General features: G+C 30.2%; 1 protein-coding gene across 1 annotated transcript; it reads left to right on the top strand.

Moving 5' to 3' along the window:
- The first annotated feature begins 4878 nt into the window (after positions 1-4878).
- On the top strand, positions 4879-13938 carry LOC107443048 (chondroadherin-like protein). The gene is made up of 4 exons (XM_016056822.3): positions 4879-5011; positions 8609-9270; positions 11288-11436; positions 13782-13938. The coding sequence occupies exons 1-4, from the start codon at positions 4946-4948 to the stop codon at positions 13919-13921; spliced, it is 1017 nt and encodes a 338-aa protein (XP_015912308.2). The 5' UTR covers positions 4879-4945; the 3' UTR covers positions 13922-13938.
- The last annotated feature ends 1910 nt before the right edge of the window (positions 13939-15848 follow it).

Here is a 15848-nt window from a genome sequence, read left to right as displayed (position 1 = left end):
TGGTTTTTCCTTTCCCACATAAGTCTAAGCAATTTTTGAAATGAATGTAATATTTTGAAATAACTTATTAAAATAAGATTACTCTGCAATTCCAGGAAAATTGTCAGTAAGTGCAATGAAAGTAGTACTGCATATATGAATTAGTGTACAAATTCTTAACTATGATTCGAAATTTATATTAGAATTTGAGAAAAATAAGGAATAATTATGCTCTTAAACTAGATAGCAGTATCGCAGTTGATTTAGCGAAAAATTATTTAAAGTAAAATAAATTAAAGACTTTAAACATATGCTCAACTTATAAATAAATGGTATACTTTTCTATTCGAATTACCAACAAATTATCTTCAAGATATTTAAGAACTATACGGTCAAACAGTAATAATTCGAAAAGAAAAAATTTGAATTCATGTACTTTCTCAAACAGGAGAGATAAATAAAAAAAGATCAATGCAGCGATCAAAAACTTACTAGACAAACTATATATATGAAAGTATTTCTGCATTTTTGTTTTAAATAAAGCACTGTTTACTAACTTAACTATTCTCACTTTTTTTTAAAAAAAAAGGAATATATTTCTGATTCCTTCATTGAATGTTGTAACATTTGATTTTAACCTATTTATTAATACGAAAAAGCAACTTCCTAACTAGACTGACATTGTAAGAGCACTGAAAGAATACTTCAAGCTCCAAAGCTTAATATGGTAAAATTGTATTAATTAAAAGAATTGTACGGGACTCTCAGACTAAAAGAATAGCTGCTTTTTTCTAAGAAAATCGAAAAACTAACCTTTTCTTTCAGCTTTTTGTTAGATAGGTTCTCCAGTACATGACAGTCCAATAATAGTACGCCTAATCTATGTATGCCTAGATCTAGTCGACGGTGTGTGGGAAAGTATTTTCTCTGGGATAACAGGGTGTGGGTCACCAATCGAAAGGGAATGAAGTACAGCTAGCTTGTCATAATTTGAAATAACGAAACGGAATAACGTTTTAGGAACTATTTTTGTTGTAATAATTTATCAACAACCAAACGATAAATTCGAATTAACAAAAAATATAAAAATAATCCACAATTTTTTATCAACATTTTTATGCAAAATCTCTGATGGAGAAATAATAAAAATGAAATATAATACATTAAAAGAAGGCTAGTTACGACAATAACTATAAAAGTGAAAAGTCAAACCAACGATTCTCTCATTCCTATTTGCAGTGCAATTAAGAAATTGTTTACGAGGAAAAATTGTTTAGCATACCAAAATTATACCTTAATAAGCCCATACCTTACAAAGTTAATCAAATCAATAATGTGTATACGGACGAGTTTGCAATATTAAGCAAATTATAGCTTTAAAGACTAGACATATAAAGGGTAATAGCATCTGTTCATAGATTCCCTGTATTAACTATTGACTTGAAATACCATAAAACCCATGGGCACTCTATATATAGTATTGGTTGCAGCTGTTGACAATTTATAAATTGAGAATTTAAGTTATGCGTAACTAAATAGTCTAACTAAATAAACATTCACCAGGCAAAACAAATTGTTGTAAATTTATGATTTTTGTGAATAATTTAGTAAAGGAACATGATAGTTTATACATTTGGCTTTAGTTACACAAAAAATTCAGGTATTTTTTTAAAATCTAAGTTGATAACAGCTATATCATAAAGTAAAAACGCTGATTTATGTTTGACATTTTGTAATTGAAATTGAGATTGGACTTGATTATAACCGTGGGTATAAACAGACTTGCACCATACTTAAATTTCACTGAAATCTCTCTAGGATTTACGGACGGTGATAATTTACTTTGGATAGCAAATTAATCATTTATGTTAGATAACATCATGAGACGGGGAACAAACTAGTTGTTAGTTGATTTTTACTGTATTCTGTCCAAGGTAGTTACGCAATCAGAATTTGGGATCTAAAGTATGCGTGGGTTTTAGATTCTGTTTTAATTTTTCCTGGCAAAATTTTGCCAACATAGTTCTGTAATCAGCAGTTCTCGAGGGGTAATTAAATAGTATTCGTTTTTCTGTTTATACATTTTTAGTAAATATCTTTGTTTTGTACAATTTAAGTTAAAATAAATTTTTAACATCATACAAGTCAGTGAAAATCGACTAAGAAGATGCTAGAACTTCCTTCACTAGTTTCCCCAGTTTAAAATGAAGTAAAATTAAATTTTAAATCTCTAAAAACTGACAAATATCTAGTTTTAAATTATCAAATCAAAACATATCACAAATTTTGAAATTTTAAAACAATTATAAAAACATATTGCAAGTCATAATTGTTTTAAAATTCTAAGGAAAATTTCATAGAAGTTTTAAAAGTTAACCAAGTGCTATTTCTCATAATCTAATAAAACGATACCTTCATATACCCTCTTCTTTTGAAAAGTATTATTGTCGAATAATATTAGATCATCAAAAAAGTTTTTGAAGTACAAAATATAACAAGAAAACGAAAATAAAAAATTTAACTTAAAATTCAAGATGGCGAGGATAGATGTCTTTTAAGTTTCTTCTTGCCCACGGAATCGCAGTACCCTCAAAAATATTAAAAGAAAAGTAGTGTAGAAAAATGGGGAGAAACAGAAATGTTTAAAATAAATTGATTTAATAATCAATAAACTCATCAAGAAAATTAGTAGTTAAACTTCATACTGGCCAATTAACATCATTATGTTATTGGCCCAGTTCAGCCTAGTTGATAAAAGATATAGAAAATGAAGGAATGTTTTTTTTTAAATCTCTCAGTTATTTTGTGGCCAGTGAGCATTTAATTGTATTTTTGACATTTAACACTTCATTTCTATTAATTTTTTTCAAAAATGAACGTTTTTTTTTATTTTATAACAGTGTTTCCGAACTTCTTTCACCAAGGAAAATAAAAAAGCCACAGTTTAAGTTTTCTGAACTTGAGGAGAAGCAAAATTTTAAATTATTTATACCATTTTGCCGTAAAAAATAATCTTTGTTTCAGAATAGACAAATCACTTAAATATAGTAAAAGCTATTAAACTTCTTTTTAAAATCGTCGATCTGGCGAGATTTTTCCACCTACATGAAAATTATCAAACACAATAAATAATTCTCAGTGTCAGCAATTTTTATGCGCTTAGACAATTCAACGTTAGAGTAAGTTTTTAAATATTAAAAAATTATATCACAAATGCTTATAAATTGTACAAAACTGTAACGGGACGTGGTAACCCAGAGGTTATAGAATCGGACTACAGTCTGGAGGGGCCAGGATTCAATCCTTGATTCCGCTACATGCGATATATGTGTTCGTAAAATCTGAAGAATTGAAAGTCTTGTGGTCGGTCAGTGAGCTGTACCTTAGGATTTGGAGAAAATTTCCTTCCCCATCAGACCTAAAGAATATACCTACGACTAAATTGAGGAAGCGACTTCACGAATGAGTGGTGCTGCCATCTATCTGTGGGGTTCTTTGCCAAGACGTACTTACACTTTTGCGATGCTCTCTTGTCAAAAGAAAGGCACACATTCCTTACTTAATATGCAAGGTGGATGGCTGGTGAGCTTAGTTTATCCAAGTGTCATTAGAAAATACAAAACAAAACTGTAGCTTTCCGTAATATTGACATTTTGCACCATTTTTGGAAATAGCAAAGAGGGCGTTGGCTTAAGATTGGCTAAATTTGACTTTTACTCTGTTGCAAGTTAAGAAAAAAAATCATTATCCCTATGGAGAGAGCATGTTTGTATATAAGTGTACGCCAAATTTATGCTCAGCTCCCAGTGAGATCGTATATCAACATCGCCAACTCTTGAAATGACGTTACACAGACTTTTTTAGCTTTCTTAAATCGTGCGAAATGAGGAAAACAAAACTTATAGAATAACCAATTAATAAGGAGTAAGTGTTAACAAGAAATATATCTAAAAATCGTAACAAATATAAATTTTTCTATTCACATTTAAAGAATATGAAAGGATAATAAACATTGTTCATTGCAGACTATTTTCTTCCACAGTGAAGCAAAAGTAAAAATTCCTCATCTCGCATTTAAGTTATAAGGGTATGTCAACATAAGACGCGCCATTTTTGATGGTCCAATCAAATCCAATGCTCTTACAAGGTTATGTAGTTTTTTTTTCTTCTGCGAACTAATGTTCTCGTTATTCATCGAAATATGCTGCCAATTCTAAGATTCCAATAAGACAACGAAGCTATAACCTTTTTTATTAATAGTTCTGTGATATATATATAAATTAAATTTCTGTCTGAGGTTCTTAAATTTTGAAAGCTTTTATATTGTTTTGAAAGAACAGTTGCATAATTTGATAACTAAATAAAAAGGAACTATATGCATTTGCAGATGATTACCAATATCCTATAGCACATCTTAACTTACAGCGGAGTGTAGAGGAGCCATGATTTACTGGGGCAAACTCATATCTGTTATGAAAATAGCATAATATTCGCCGAAAAGCGATATTTCGTGTGACAACAGTGCCTTCGAAAAACAGCCTTAACGGATATTTTTAATTTTAAATTGGTAGAATAAAAGTTTTGTTGGTATTACTGGATTATAAAAACTAATGATATCAGATGCAAGGTTTCATCTGCCTACATAAGTATGGGTAATTCTGGATTTTAAAAGAAATTGGATTTAACAGTCAGAGAAAAGAGAAGAACAAGTAGAAAGGAAGTTGATGAAAATAGACTGGTTTAAGAATAATTAATCGGTTTTGAACAATGAAAAGGATTCATAAACCTACAAGATCTCAAATCGTGCATAATGCTCTTATGCTAGCAATATATACATATATATAAATTTTTTTTGTTTGACCTTTTAAGACATATTTATGGAGAAAAAAGGTCCGATTGTAAATTTGAAATCTTCTTTAAAGTAATCACAGAGATATTTATCAATGCAGCCCCGAAAAAAATTTAAATGAAACATCTGTTAGTGAAGATAAAAGAAATTGTATTATTTTCGTTTATACAAAGCAAGGCTCGGGTGAGTAACACGAATTATTTAGTTTTTCATTATAAGAATTTTGCTTTTATCTTTATAAATTCAAATTTGAAATCATGACTGTTTGCATGCATGTATGGTTCGTCAATACGATAACTGACAACTTTCCTGACTTCTGAGAACGATTTTATTTTTACATTTAAAATAGTAGCAAATTTATGGTTTAACATTTCCTTCTTGAGTTTTTAAATTTGATAGAAAATTTTTTTGACATCCGAAATATTACATATAACTTAAAAACATCTCAATCTAAGACCTAAGCCTTAAATAATGGCAGAAAATTCAAATTTTAAATAAGCTCATAAATGCAATTGAATAATTGTTTTAAAAATAAAAATTAGCTAAACTTGCTAAAAATTATAAATTATAAGGTTTTAAAAGCTATAAAAGATATTTAAAACTAATTATTACATAAACTGTTTTGAAAACTAATTTTAATTATTACATGAATATTTTTAATTATTACATAAAAAACTATAAATTTCAAAGTTGAACAATTTTGGCACATTGAAAGGTATTTTTATTTTGTATTTTTCACATTTTAGATATGAAACAAAATCTACTAGATTCAACACGATATTTATGTGCCATAAAACATCTAAAACGTTATTTATTCGCCATAAAGCAGTCTAAAATGCTACTTAATTAGAATTTTTTACCTTTCTTATTTATTTTTCAGAATAGTTACAAGAATATTATTTCATTTTTACTTAAACAAACACTTTGTTAAGACATACGAACAGAAAAAAAATATTATTTTTAAAGTGATTCTGTTTTTTCAAATGTTGTCTAATAAATTAGACGCTAGATCCCAATAGAATTTATGCAAGACTAAATAATTATTTTATGTGGCTTATAAATGATGGTAAAATGGTTATAAATGATGGTAAAATTTAAAATAAATTCTGCTCATTTCAATGTAAAAGAAATTTTTAAAAATGCGAAACTGGCAGCTATGGTTAAAGTTTGAGAACGTGGTCACCGATTTGTTTTTTATGCTCTCTGTATATATCATAGGAATGCCTGATCAACAGCCGTCACTTTTCTGTGAAGTACTTTAATTGTTTTATTGAAAAAATGAAAACTAATTGTCCAACGATATTGCTGCTAATTAAACGTTCCTTTAAAACTTTTAAGGAGAGTATGTACTCTGTAGGGCATATACCAATAATACTAAAACTGACCTATTTTGATGCAGTTTTTCTCATCATTTCAACAAAATATTGTTTCAGTTTTTCTTTCACTGAATATTTACATTTATATGTTTACACTGTGATTACTGTTAATAAATATCTTTGGCAGAATTTTTTTTTTAAAAAATATGAGCTGAAAAATTTTAATTTTTTAAAAAGTTTCATCATTTTTGAGCAATTATCTTGCATAACTGAAAATATATTCCTGTAACCTTTAAAATATTATCACAGTATGCAACTGATAGAGTCTCAAATATCCCTCAAAATATTTCAAAACGGTACCATAAGTAGTTTCTTAGAAAAGGTACATCGAAAGAAGTCAGTTTTAGCATTATTGATATTTGCCTGCCGACTCCTCTTAAATAGGTTTTCTGGTGAAAATAGTGTTTTCTCCAAAAAGGAGAAATTGGGCATATCTCATACGAGTATCTTCAGAAACCGATTTTTTGAAACACTTTTGTGAATGAAATTGCAAAAGTAATTAGAAACTTTTAAAATATTTTACTGCCCCTTAAATGCTAAATTCAAAACTTTTCTTATCATTAAATAGTTGAATTCTGTCTTACCCGTTTCATAATGAATTAAACTCAATTTTTTTTAGGAAGGAAATATGCTTCTTTTGAATTACTAGTTGGCAAATGCAGCTATTAATATTTTTACCAAAACTGACGCTTATACAAAGCATTTTTTTTTGGAAAAAATAACGTAGAGTAACATTTATAAGTAAACCACCACTTGCATGGAAAAAACGGAGATTTATTTCAACGTTAAGGTAAAATTCCAATATATAACATTGAATTGCCACATTTCATAGTTATCATTTATTTAATGTTTATTCAACGTGGCTAAGGTTAAAAATGTAATTAGGACACGTTGCATTCCAATAGGAAATAGATCTCTTTCTACATACAATTTCTTAGTTTTTGTCAATTTTAAATTTTAAAGCCAAATTTTTTGTTCAAATTCGAAGACTTTACTCTAAACTTTGTTATTATAGAACGTATATGGGCAGCTTATGAGCCGAACGACCGCTCACCCTTGACTTTTGATTCAGCTATCGGAACATTTTTAAACTGTGCTAGGAAAATAAAAGTAAATGTTCTCAATTCTTAATATCAAGGGAGGGAAAATTCCCTTTTCTGGCAGGAATTAAATATATATCGGCAGAACAGTATCTCGGTAATGTATCGGTGATGAAAAATTATTTTCTATAAATATATTTTTATGTAAAGAGATAAAAGAATTTCGAAATCTGAGTGGGAAGCACTGAGAGTAGGAGCGTCTGCTAATAGGTCCACTTAAAATGAAAACCAGGCAGGGATAGCCTGGCTGGTAGGACGCTGGACTTAAATCACGAGTTCGAATCCCGCCGTTTATAGAATCCCCGTGTATTAAATGGTGGCTGGCGCACGTCAAAGTCACCCTACTTCCCATAACAAATCAATACCTCTAAGGGTACTGAATTGAAGATAGATTGTTCTCTTGCTCAAGGCAAAATTACTATCTGTGGATGAATGAATGGGTCCTCTCTGCAAAACGTGCTGTGACGTGTGTGTGACTGAAGTCGTATTCTTGGTCATAGATGGTGCCACTGTGAAAACAAGAGATGCACCCTCCGCCTTAAAATCTCTTGGATTCCCATAGCAAGCCTGCTGGTATTTGCAAGTGGTATTAGTAAAAACAAAAACAACAAAAAGCAAACCAGCGTTTACGTAAAGCTATAAATGTGTTCCACTTAGATGAATGTTGTTGAATTCAATTGAAGGCTTGGAAGCAATATATAATGATAAGTCGCATTTCTCATATTTTAGAGGAGTGTTTTTGATTTTAAACATAATAAGTTTGATAGAGGGGATTAGATGTTTCTACGAATTATGCTGGGAACTAGTGGAAACTCTGGACACTTTTAAAGTTTTTGTCTGAAAATAATACTTAGGAGAGCTGTGACTATACTTGTTCTGGCACATCATTTAAATATTCAGTAGACGCATGCAAAAAAGTGATTATCTAGTCGATAAATGAGGTGCCAAAAGCTAATATCCTTAATTATTTTTTGTGTAATATGCATTAACATTAAATTAAAGTAGCAGTAGTACTTTATTTACGTCGTTTTGGAGCTTCACACTAGGCTATTGGCAATGGTCCGAGAAACATTCCGGAGGCTGATATGAAGACACACCATCACAATTTTGATCTTCTGCTGAGAGGATGACTTAGTGACTTCAATATCTCGACAATCTGTAGATAAAGTAGAGCATTCTACGGTAGTATAATTTAATAAAGACCGATAAAACGTACCTTGTCTTCCGATCAGTTCACTGTAGAACTTATTAAATTGAAATTACTACCAGATGATTTTAAAAACTCTCAATTTTTTTCACTGCAGGGTTTTCTTTCCAACATGTTGCTACTTGTCCAGATTCTCCTCATCGCTGCTACAGCGTTTGCTGATGACTGTCCTCCCACAGACAAAGTACTCCCTTGCTCCTGTAACCAGGATCAAGGCATTCCAACTGTCAACTGTGAAGGCGTCAATAGTATAACTGAGATTGAACCTGCTGTGAAAAATACTGTCGGCTTCAACGTATCTTTCGCTATCCTCAGGTCACATTTAGGCGATATTCCGTCGGACTTTTTCAGAGGACACACATCTGTTAAGCTACATTTTGAGCAATGCGTAGTTAGGTCATTTGGAGACACGCCATTTAGGGGACTCGAAAATTCATTGGAGACCTTAAACATCTATAAGGTCTTGGATAGGAGTCATACGAAATTAGACAAATTCAGGCTGAGTCATTTGCAAAAACTGAAGTACGTTTCCTTGTCTGAAAATGATATTGGTGAGTTGGGAAATCACTGGTTTGAGGGTGGACCGGCATCTTTGGAGCAATTGAACTTAGTTTCAAATAAAATTGAAAAGGTTGGAGATAAAGTATTGGCATCACTGGTGAATCTTCAGCAGTTGTATATTAACACAAACCGAATTAAAACTGTGGCAAGGTCTATGCTTCCAAATCCATCCAAACATCTTTGGTTGCTAGAAGCTAAGTAAGAAAACTTTTTTTAAAATTAATTATTTTAGGAGCAGAGTTTTTTTTTTATAATGTATTTACTCTTTGTTTCCGGCTTTAAAACTAAAGGCACATTAAATCATAATCATTATATGAGTTTGACTTTGTATTTAACAATTTACATAAAATAGAAGCAGTACTATGAAGGTAGTCTTATCGGTCAAATAGTTTGTTAGATTCGTCTGGAACGAGCGTAATAAATTTTTGAAATACATTATCAGGCCAAAAGTATCCGGGTATTCTGTGGAGTATATGTGACTCGGAGAGTCTTGAATCACATATTGCGGTGATAGTAGTAATAAGATGATATTCATCAGCTTTTGATAGGTTGCCATAGGAACTGTTTTCCAGGCGTCCATCACAGCATAAGTGAGTGTTAACAATGGAGATGGTGTAATCACTGTTCTGATTGGTCCCAAATTTGTTCGATGCAATATAGACCTGCGCGAATCAGGACTTTGGATACTAATTTCGTTATATCCCGATGTGTGAAAGAAGCAGTTATTCTGTGTGAAAACCGAAAAAGAGGTGGGATATCCTCATACACCTCAGAATTAATGTTTCAAACTATACTTATAATTCCATGATATATATCATAAAGAATAGCACGAATTAAATTACTGTCATGCTTAACTTTTAAAGGTTTTTATATTGCTTTGAAAGCTTATTTGTATAGTTTGATAACTAAATAAAACAGAACTATATGCAGTCGCGGATAATTACTTAAATCCTTTACCGCAATGGTCTTTTTTTAAACTGGTAGCGGAGTGTATTTATTCAGAGTAGATGACATTTTAAGTTGAGAAATCAGATACAAAATATACTTTTTTTGATTAAACATACCTTCGATACCTTTCTTGAAAAATAAAGCTTCTCTGAGATGGTGAATTTGGCAAAAAATGAAATTAACATGAAGAGTTTCGAATCTTCAACAGCCAAAACAATTGGGACCCTATTTTTCAGATTGCGGCTATCTCCTTCCCCTATTTTGAGATCAAGAATTCAAATTCGACAAAAAACAAAAGTTCAAAATAGTTCATAAAAATGCATTCATACAGAAAAAGTACTTTTTTGTGTTCTCTTTCGTAATATAAACTGTAGTGTGCCCTAATTATTTAATTATATTTAATGTAAGACCCTAGAACCATAAAACTGGTTCCAAAAACGTAAAAATCGGATTTTCAGCTTAAAAGTTTTTCTGGGTGTTCGTGTTTTTTCCTGGTTACTATTCATTTTCTAAGTAACATAATTTTTTCATTGTTACAAAAATAATAAAGTTACGTTAATGTGTTGGAGGAGGGCGTCAGAATCCCTTCTTTCCTTTAGTTTATCCGATACAGGTTTTATGATTTTTAATATTCCGTGAGCAACAGTTGAGTTTAAGAAATTTAGTTTTTGAAATGTAGTTAAAATTTTTAAAATTTGCCCCTTTTACTGAAATCCAACGTCTTAGTGAATTTTATCAAAGAAACCAGACTATGGAAGCTTCTAAATTTCTATAGATGTTTAAATAAAAAAATTTACATTCTTGACTTTTAATATTCAAAACTTTAAATGTTTTATAGTTAAGCATTTACGTTATACGTTTTAAACTATTTATTGTTATAAAACTAGAATTTAAAATAATCTTAATTTTATTATTATTTTGAAAAGTGTAGTTTAGAAGAAAATGCGATAAAAAGATTTTATTTGAAAAAATTCAAGTAAGTAGACTTAATAAACATCTTTTAGTTATTTTTAATTATTACATAAAAATGATAAGTTTTGATGTTCAGCATTTTTTGCATATTGAAGGATGTTTTTATAGTGTATTTCTTAGAATTTTGATTAAGAAAAGAAAATATATTTATATGCCATAAAAGTCTCCAAAATTTCACCAGAACCGGATTTTTTAGAATGTCTCATTCAGGGTTCATGTGAAGCTAATGTTACATAATATTTTAAAAAAAATAATGTGAAAAGAAAATTTTACTCTGGATCATCATTTCTTCCAGACTGAATCATATTGAAGAATTGCCAACAGATGCATTTGAAGGGTATCCAAATCTAAAAATTGTAAACCTTTCGCAAAATAAATTGAAATCCATTCCGGAAAATGTTTGGGGTAAAGTCTGGAATCAACTCCACGCAGTGTACCTTGATGGTAAGTTCAGTTGTCTTCTGCTTTCTATTATTAATTTGTAAAACATTTCTCGTGTCAGACTAAAACGACAAATCATATATCATTTGTATATTCCTTCTTTTGGCGAATAATCATATAAATGTCTGAACAATGACACTAAAACTAAAAAATTACTGAGCTAATTACAATAGTAATATACACTAATTTAAAGTTCGTAGTTAATAGCTTTAACCTTTTGGTCACTTTTTATATTTTTACTGCTTTGACAACAGGACATACGGAAATTGGCCAACAATTTGAAAAATCAATTAAACAAAGAAAAGACTTGAACTTATGTAGATGCTTCAAAGTTAACTACTAAATTTGCCAACAGATGGCGCTATTTACTCGTTACGGCTGCAAAGCAATGTTCATAAACTAATCATCTTTTTCTGAAACAACGTGGTGCAGTCTCTTTTAGTTACACATATTATAAATAGAAATAGCAGTATTGTTCAAGCTAAAATAATGGTGAAAGTTAAGTAAATAAATAAGCCGTTCAGACAAAAAAAAGTAAATTTATGGGCAAAAAGGAATTTTTATAATTTTTTCGGTGATTCTCACGAAATATGACAATTCACTGTCACTTGCTCCAAGATCTAATACTTGAATACTAAAAGAACTTTTTTAAAAAAAAATTATTAAATAGCATTGCTGTTAGCATTTTAAAATGACTTTGCACTAGCATTGACTGTTTTGTATAGTTAAAAAAATTAAATGAACTTCAAAATGTCATTTTCCTGGTCTGTCCCAAACAATGTTTACAATAATAACTAGCTTCAAAACTTCTCATAAATTTTTCAATATCTAAAATTTTCTTATCTCAACCGGTTTAAGCATTTTTAGAATATGTGCAGAGGGTATTATTTACAAAAACTTCGCTTAAAATAATTTTTTCTATCAATAATTTGTTTGTCCCAAGAAAATTTGTCATTTTTCTGGCTACTTTTATTTATTGGTTTATAACCAAAATAGATAGAGCCAGCAATCAATACCTTATGTTAATAGATTGATTAGATGATACCCTCCTATATGAACATGTCTTGTTGCATGAATAAAGAACCAATTTTCTTGTCCAAAATCTATTTCAAAAATTTTTTCAAGGTGAGTAGGTTTTTGTGTTGTCATTTTCCTGTCTTCTTGAAATCATTAATAGCATAAACTACATAGATTTATCTGAGTTATTTTAAGAAATCATGTTGTTTTCTGCAGAATATAAACGTCTTAGGCCAAAATATTAAATTAAAGTAAAGTTATATGCTATAAAATGGCGAATTTGTCATTATCCTGGCTGTCATTTTCCTGGCTTATGAATGCCAGGACATTGAAGTGTTACCAGAAATTCTTTTTAACTGCTAATACTGTAAAGAGGGAAAGCAAATATTAACCTAATACCAAGTTTATGTATGATTGTAATATGCTTGGATGTAATCAAAGTTATTTATTTATTTAATGATTGATTATTATACACAATTTTATTCTGTACATATCAGCAACAGAAAAATTTTTGATTCTTCCTACAGTGGATAAAAAGAATTAATTTAAGCAATTTATTGTCCATCTAACATAAAGGCCTAAGTTTAGTTACTTACTATTAACTTAAAATGACTGCTTTTTAAACTTCTGAGCTAATATGTCATTTTCCAAGATTTGGTGAATTTCTGTTTTTTTTTTCCCGAGCAAATGTCAATAAACTACACTGCTGCCTGTAAGATATTAATAAGTGTAACTAAATAAGTCTACAAAAAAAATTTTAGATTATTTTGAGGACTTAAAATTTGATGAAATTTTTTGGTCTGATATGTCATGTTTAGAAAGAATCACCCATACATATATATATGAAATGATTTAAAAGTTTAAAAAATTTAATAACATTTTCCCTTCTCAAAGAGAACAACTCAATTTAATTTTCAGCTGTCTTATTATGTTTAACGAAACGCAATTTATACATTTGCGTTAAAAAATTTTAAAATTGGCACATAATTCTTGATCAGTGACTTTTGCGGTTTATTAGTTTTTTAATACTGATTCAACACATAAGTTTTTTAAAGTTTACACTAAAAATGCCATATGAATAATCATTTTTATGCTTCTCTAATTTTTTCTGTAGTCATATACAATATATGGAGATACTGAAGTACGATATCGAAGGCTATAATTATAGAACCCCTAGTATACTTAGTAGCATCAATATTTCGAATTTCAGAATCAAGTTATCTAGACTTTTTATTCTACAAAATAACTGATTTAGTAGTAAAATAACAGATATACCATAGAATGAATATATTTCCATGTTATATAACAATTGCTTTTAATTCTTTTTTTAGCAAATAATATAGTTTGTGATGAAAACTTGAAATGGATCTACACTCGGAAGTTACCCAACGCCTTTGTTGGAAGATGCGGAACTGGCAATAAACTGCAGAAGAGAGCTTTGAATTCTCTAAAATTAGAAGATTTCCAATAAAATCATTGAAAACCTCATGTGATTGTTTTTTTTTCCTTTCAAAATTCAATATTTCAAAAATGAATGTTATGTTTAGGAGAAAATATCGACTTGTCTTGAAAAAGAGATATAATATCATTCTTAATTTTGAAAATTAGACGAGACCAATTTAAATAAAATTTTTCGACAAACGTAATTATTATTTGAATGTTTTAAAAATAAGAGAGCAGTCTTTTCTATTCACTCAGATTCTTATAAGTGCATTAATTCTTCACGTTCATTGGCTATAAAAAAGGTAATATTGCGCCACAGTTACTAAAAAAAATTAGCTAAATTTTGATCTTTTTTGGTTTTTAATTATTTTTGGCAGCTTCCAAAAATACACCTTTAGATTTCTTTTAAATGTGATACTTTTAATTTGCTTGTGGGAATAGCTTGGTTGGTAGGACGTTGGGCTCGTGTTCATGAGAACGGGACTCGAATCCTGCTGGCAGAAGAATCGCAGTGTATTAAATGGTTACTGGTGAACGTTAAATATGTCGGGGGCACAAAGTCCTGTTCCCTTAACAAATCAATACCTCTAAGGGTACTGAATTGGTGATAGATCGTTCTCTGGTTCAGGTCAAAATTACGATCTGTGAATAAATGAATAGAGTATGAATGCGTCCTTCCTGTAAAATGGGCTGTGACGTGTGGTCTATTGAAGTCGTATTTTTGGCCATAGATGGCGCCACTGAAAAAACAAGAAGCGCACTCTCTGCCTTAAAAATTCACTTGATTTCAAGCAGGACTTTTGATATTGGTTAGTGTCATTAGTAACAACAACCTTTGGTCTTAATGATTTTTGGCAGGATCCAAAAATACACTTTTTGGTTTTGCCTGCATGTGTTGCTTTTATTTTGCTGTTTGAGATAAACTGGTTGGTAGGGCATTGTGCTCGTGTTCGTGGGAACAGGATTTCGAATCACTCTGGTAGAATCCTCGTGAGAATGATGACTAGTGCACATTAAATCTGTTTGGGTCACAAAGTCCTATGAGTTCCTACAGAAATCAATATCTCTAGGGGTACTGAATTGGAGATCGTTCTTTGGTTCAGGTCAAAATTACGATCTGTGAATGAATTGGTCAGCTTGCAAAACGAGCTGTGTCGTGTGCGTGGCTGAACTGGTATTCTTCGCCATAGATGGCGCCACTGAGAAACAAGAAATGCAATCTCTGCCTTAAAAATTAGCTGGCTTCAAGCAGGATTGCTTTAGACAGTGGCATTAGAAATAACAACCTTTAATTTGTAACACATCTAAAACAAGTTTTTTTTTGTTTTTGTTTTAAAAAGAAGTATAAAAATTGGAAGAGTTGAAAAAAGTATAAAATAATCATACAATGCTTTATTAAAATTGAACTTTTAAAAAAATATGTCACTAAAATTTTTTTAAGATTCATCCGCAGGTTAAACTTATGTAATGAATTTTTCTTGCATTGCCACTTCGAAATTACTTCAGAGTACTTTAGGTTACGTTTCACAATGTGTTCTTAAGTGATTTAAATATCTATGTACAAAACTAAAAGTTTACATTATGCATTTACGTGTACATTTAAAACCAAGATAAGTAATTATTACTTCAAGATATAATAGAAACACACAGAAAAAGTTAGTAATTAAAACTTTTTTCCTTAAAATTAATAACAAACAAGAATTATAAGAATATTAAGTACAGTCAATAAATAATGACAGTGGCTATTTCATGCATTTTATTTAACGAACTCAAAAATGTTGTTTAGGCATTCATTGCATTCTCACACATGTTTCACATTACCATGATGGTGAAAAAATATTAGCCGCTTTTTGAACTTATTACTCACATCTTAACTTCGTAGTTCGTTTAATCCTTACCAGACAATTCTGTACCCAATTGTATTGTATACTCAGATGATTTTGACCCATAAGCCG

The sequence above is a fragment of the Parasteatoda tepidariorum genome, chromosome 2, assembly GCF_043381705.1.
Source record: "Parasteatoda tepidariorum isolate YZ-2023 chromosome 2, CAS_Ptep_4.0, whole genome shotgun sequence".
Taxonomy (NCBI): Eukaryota; Metazoa; Arthropoda; class Arachnida; order Araneae; family Theridiidae; genus Parasteatoda; species Parasteatoda tepidariorum.
Note: the sequence above shows the minus strand (reverse complement) of the source record. Positions and strands in the feature narration are given on the sequence as shown.

Coding starts and splice junctions, on each gene's coding strand:
- LOC107443048 (XM_016056822.3), top strand. CDS start 4,946: ATGAAACATCTGTTAGTGAAGATAAAAGAAATTGTATTATTTTCGTTT. Junction 5,012..8,608: donor TTATACAAAGCAAGGCTCGG/GTGAGTAACACG, acceptor TTTTCACTGCAG/GGTTTTCTTTCCAACATGTT. Junction 11,437..13,781: donor CCACGCAGTGTACCTTGATG/GTAAGTTCAGTT, acceptor TTCTTTTTTTAG/CAAATAATATAGTTTGTGAT.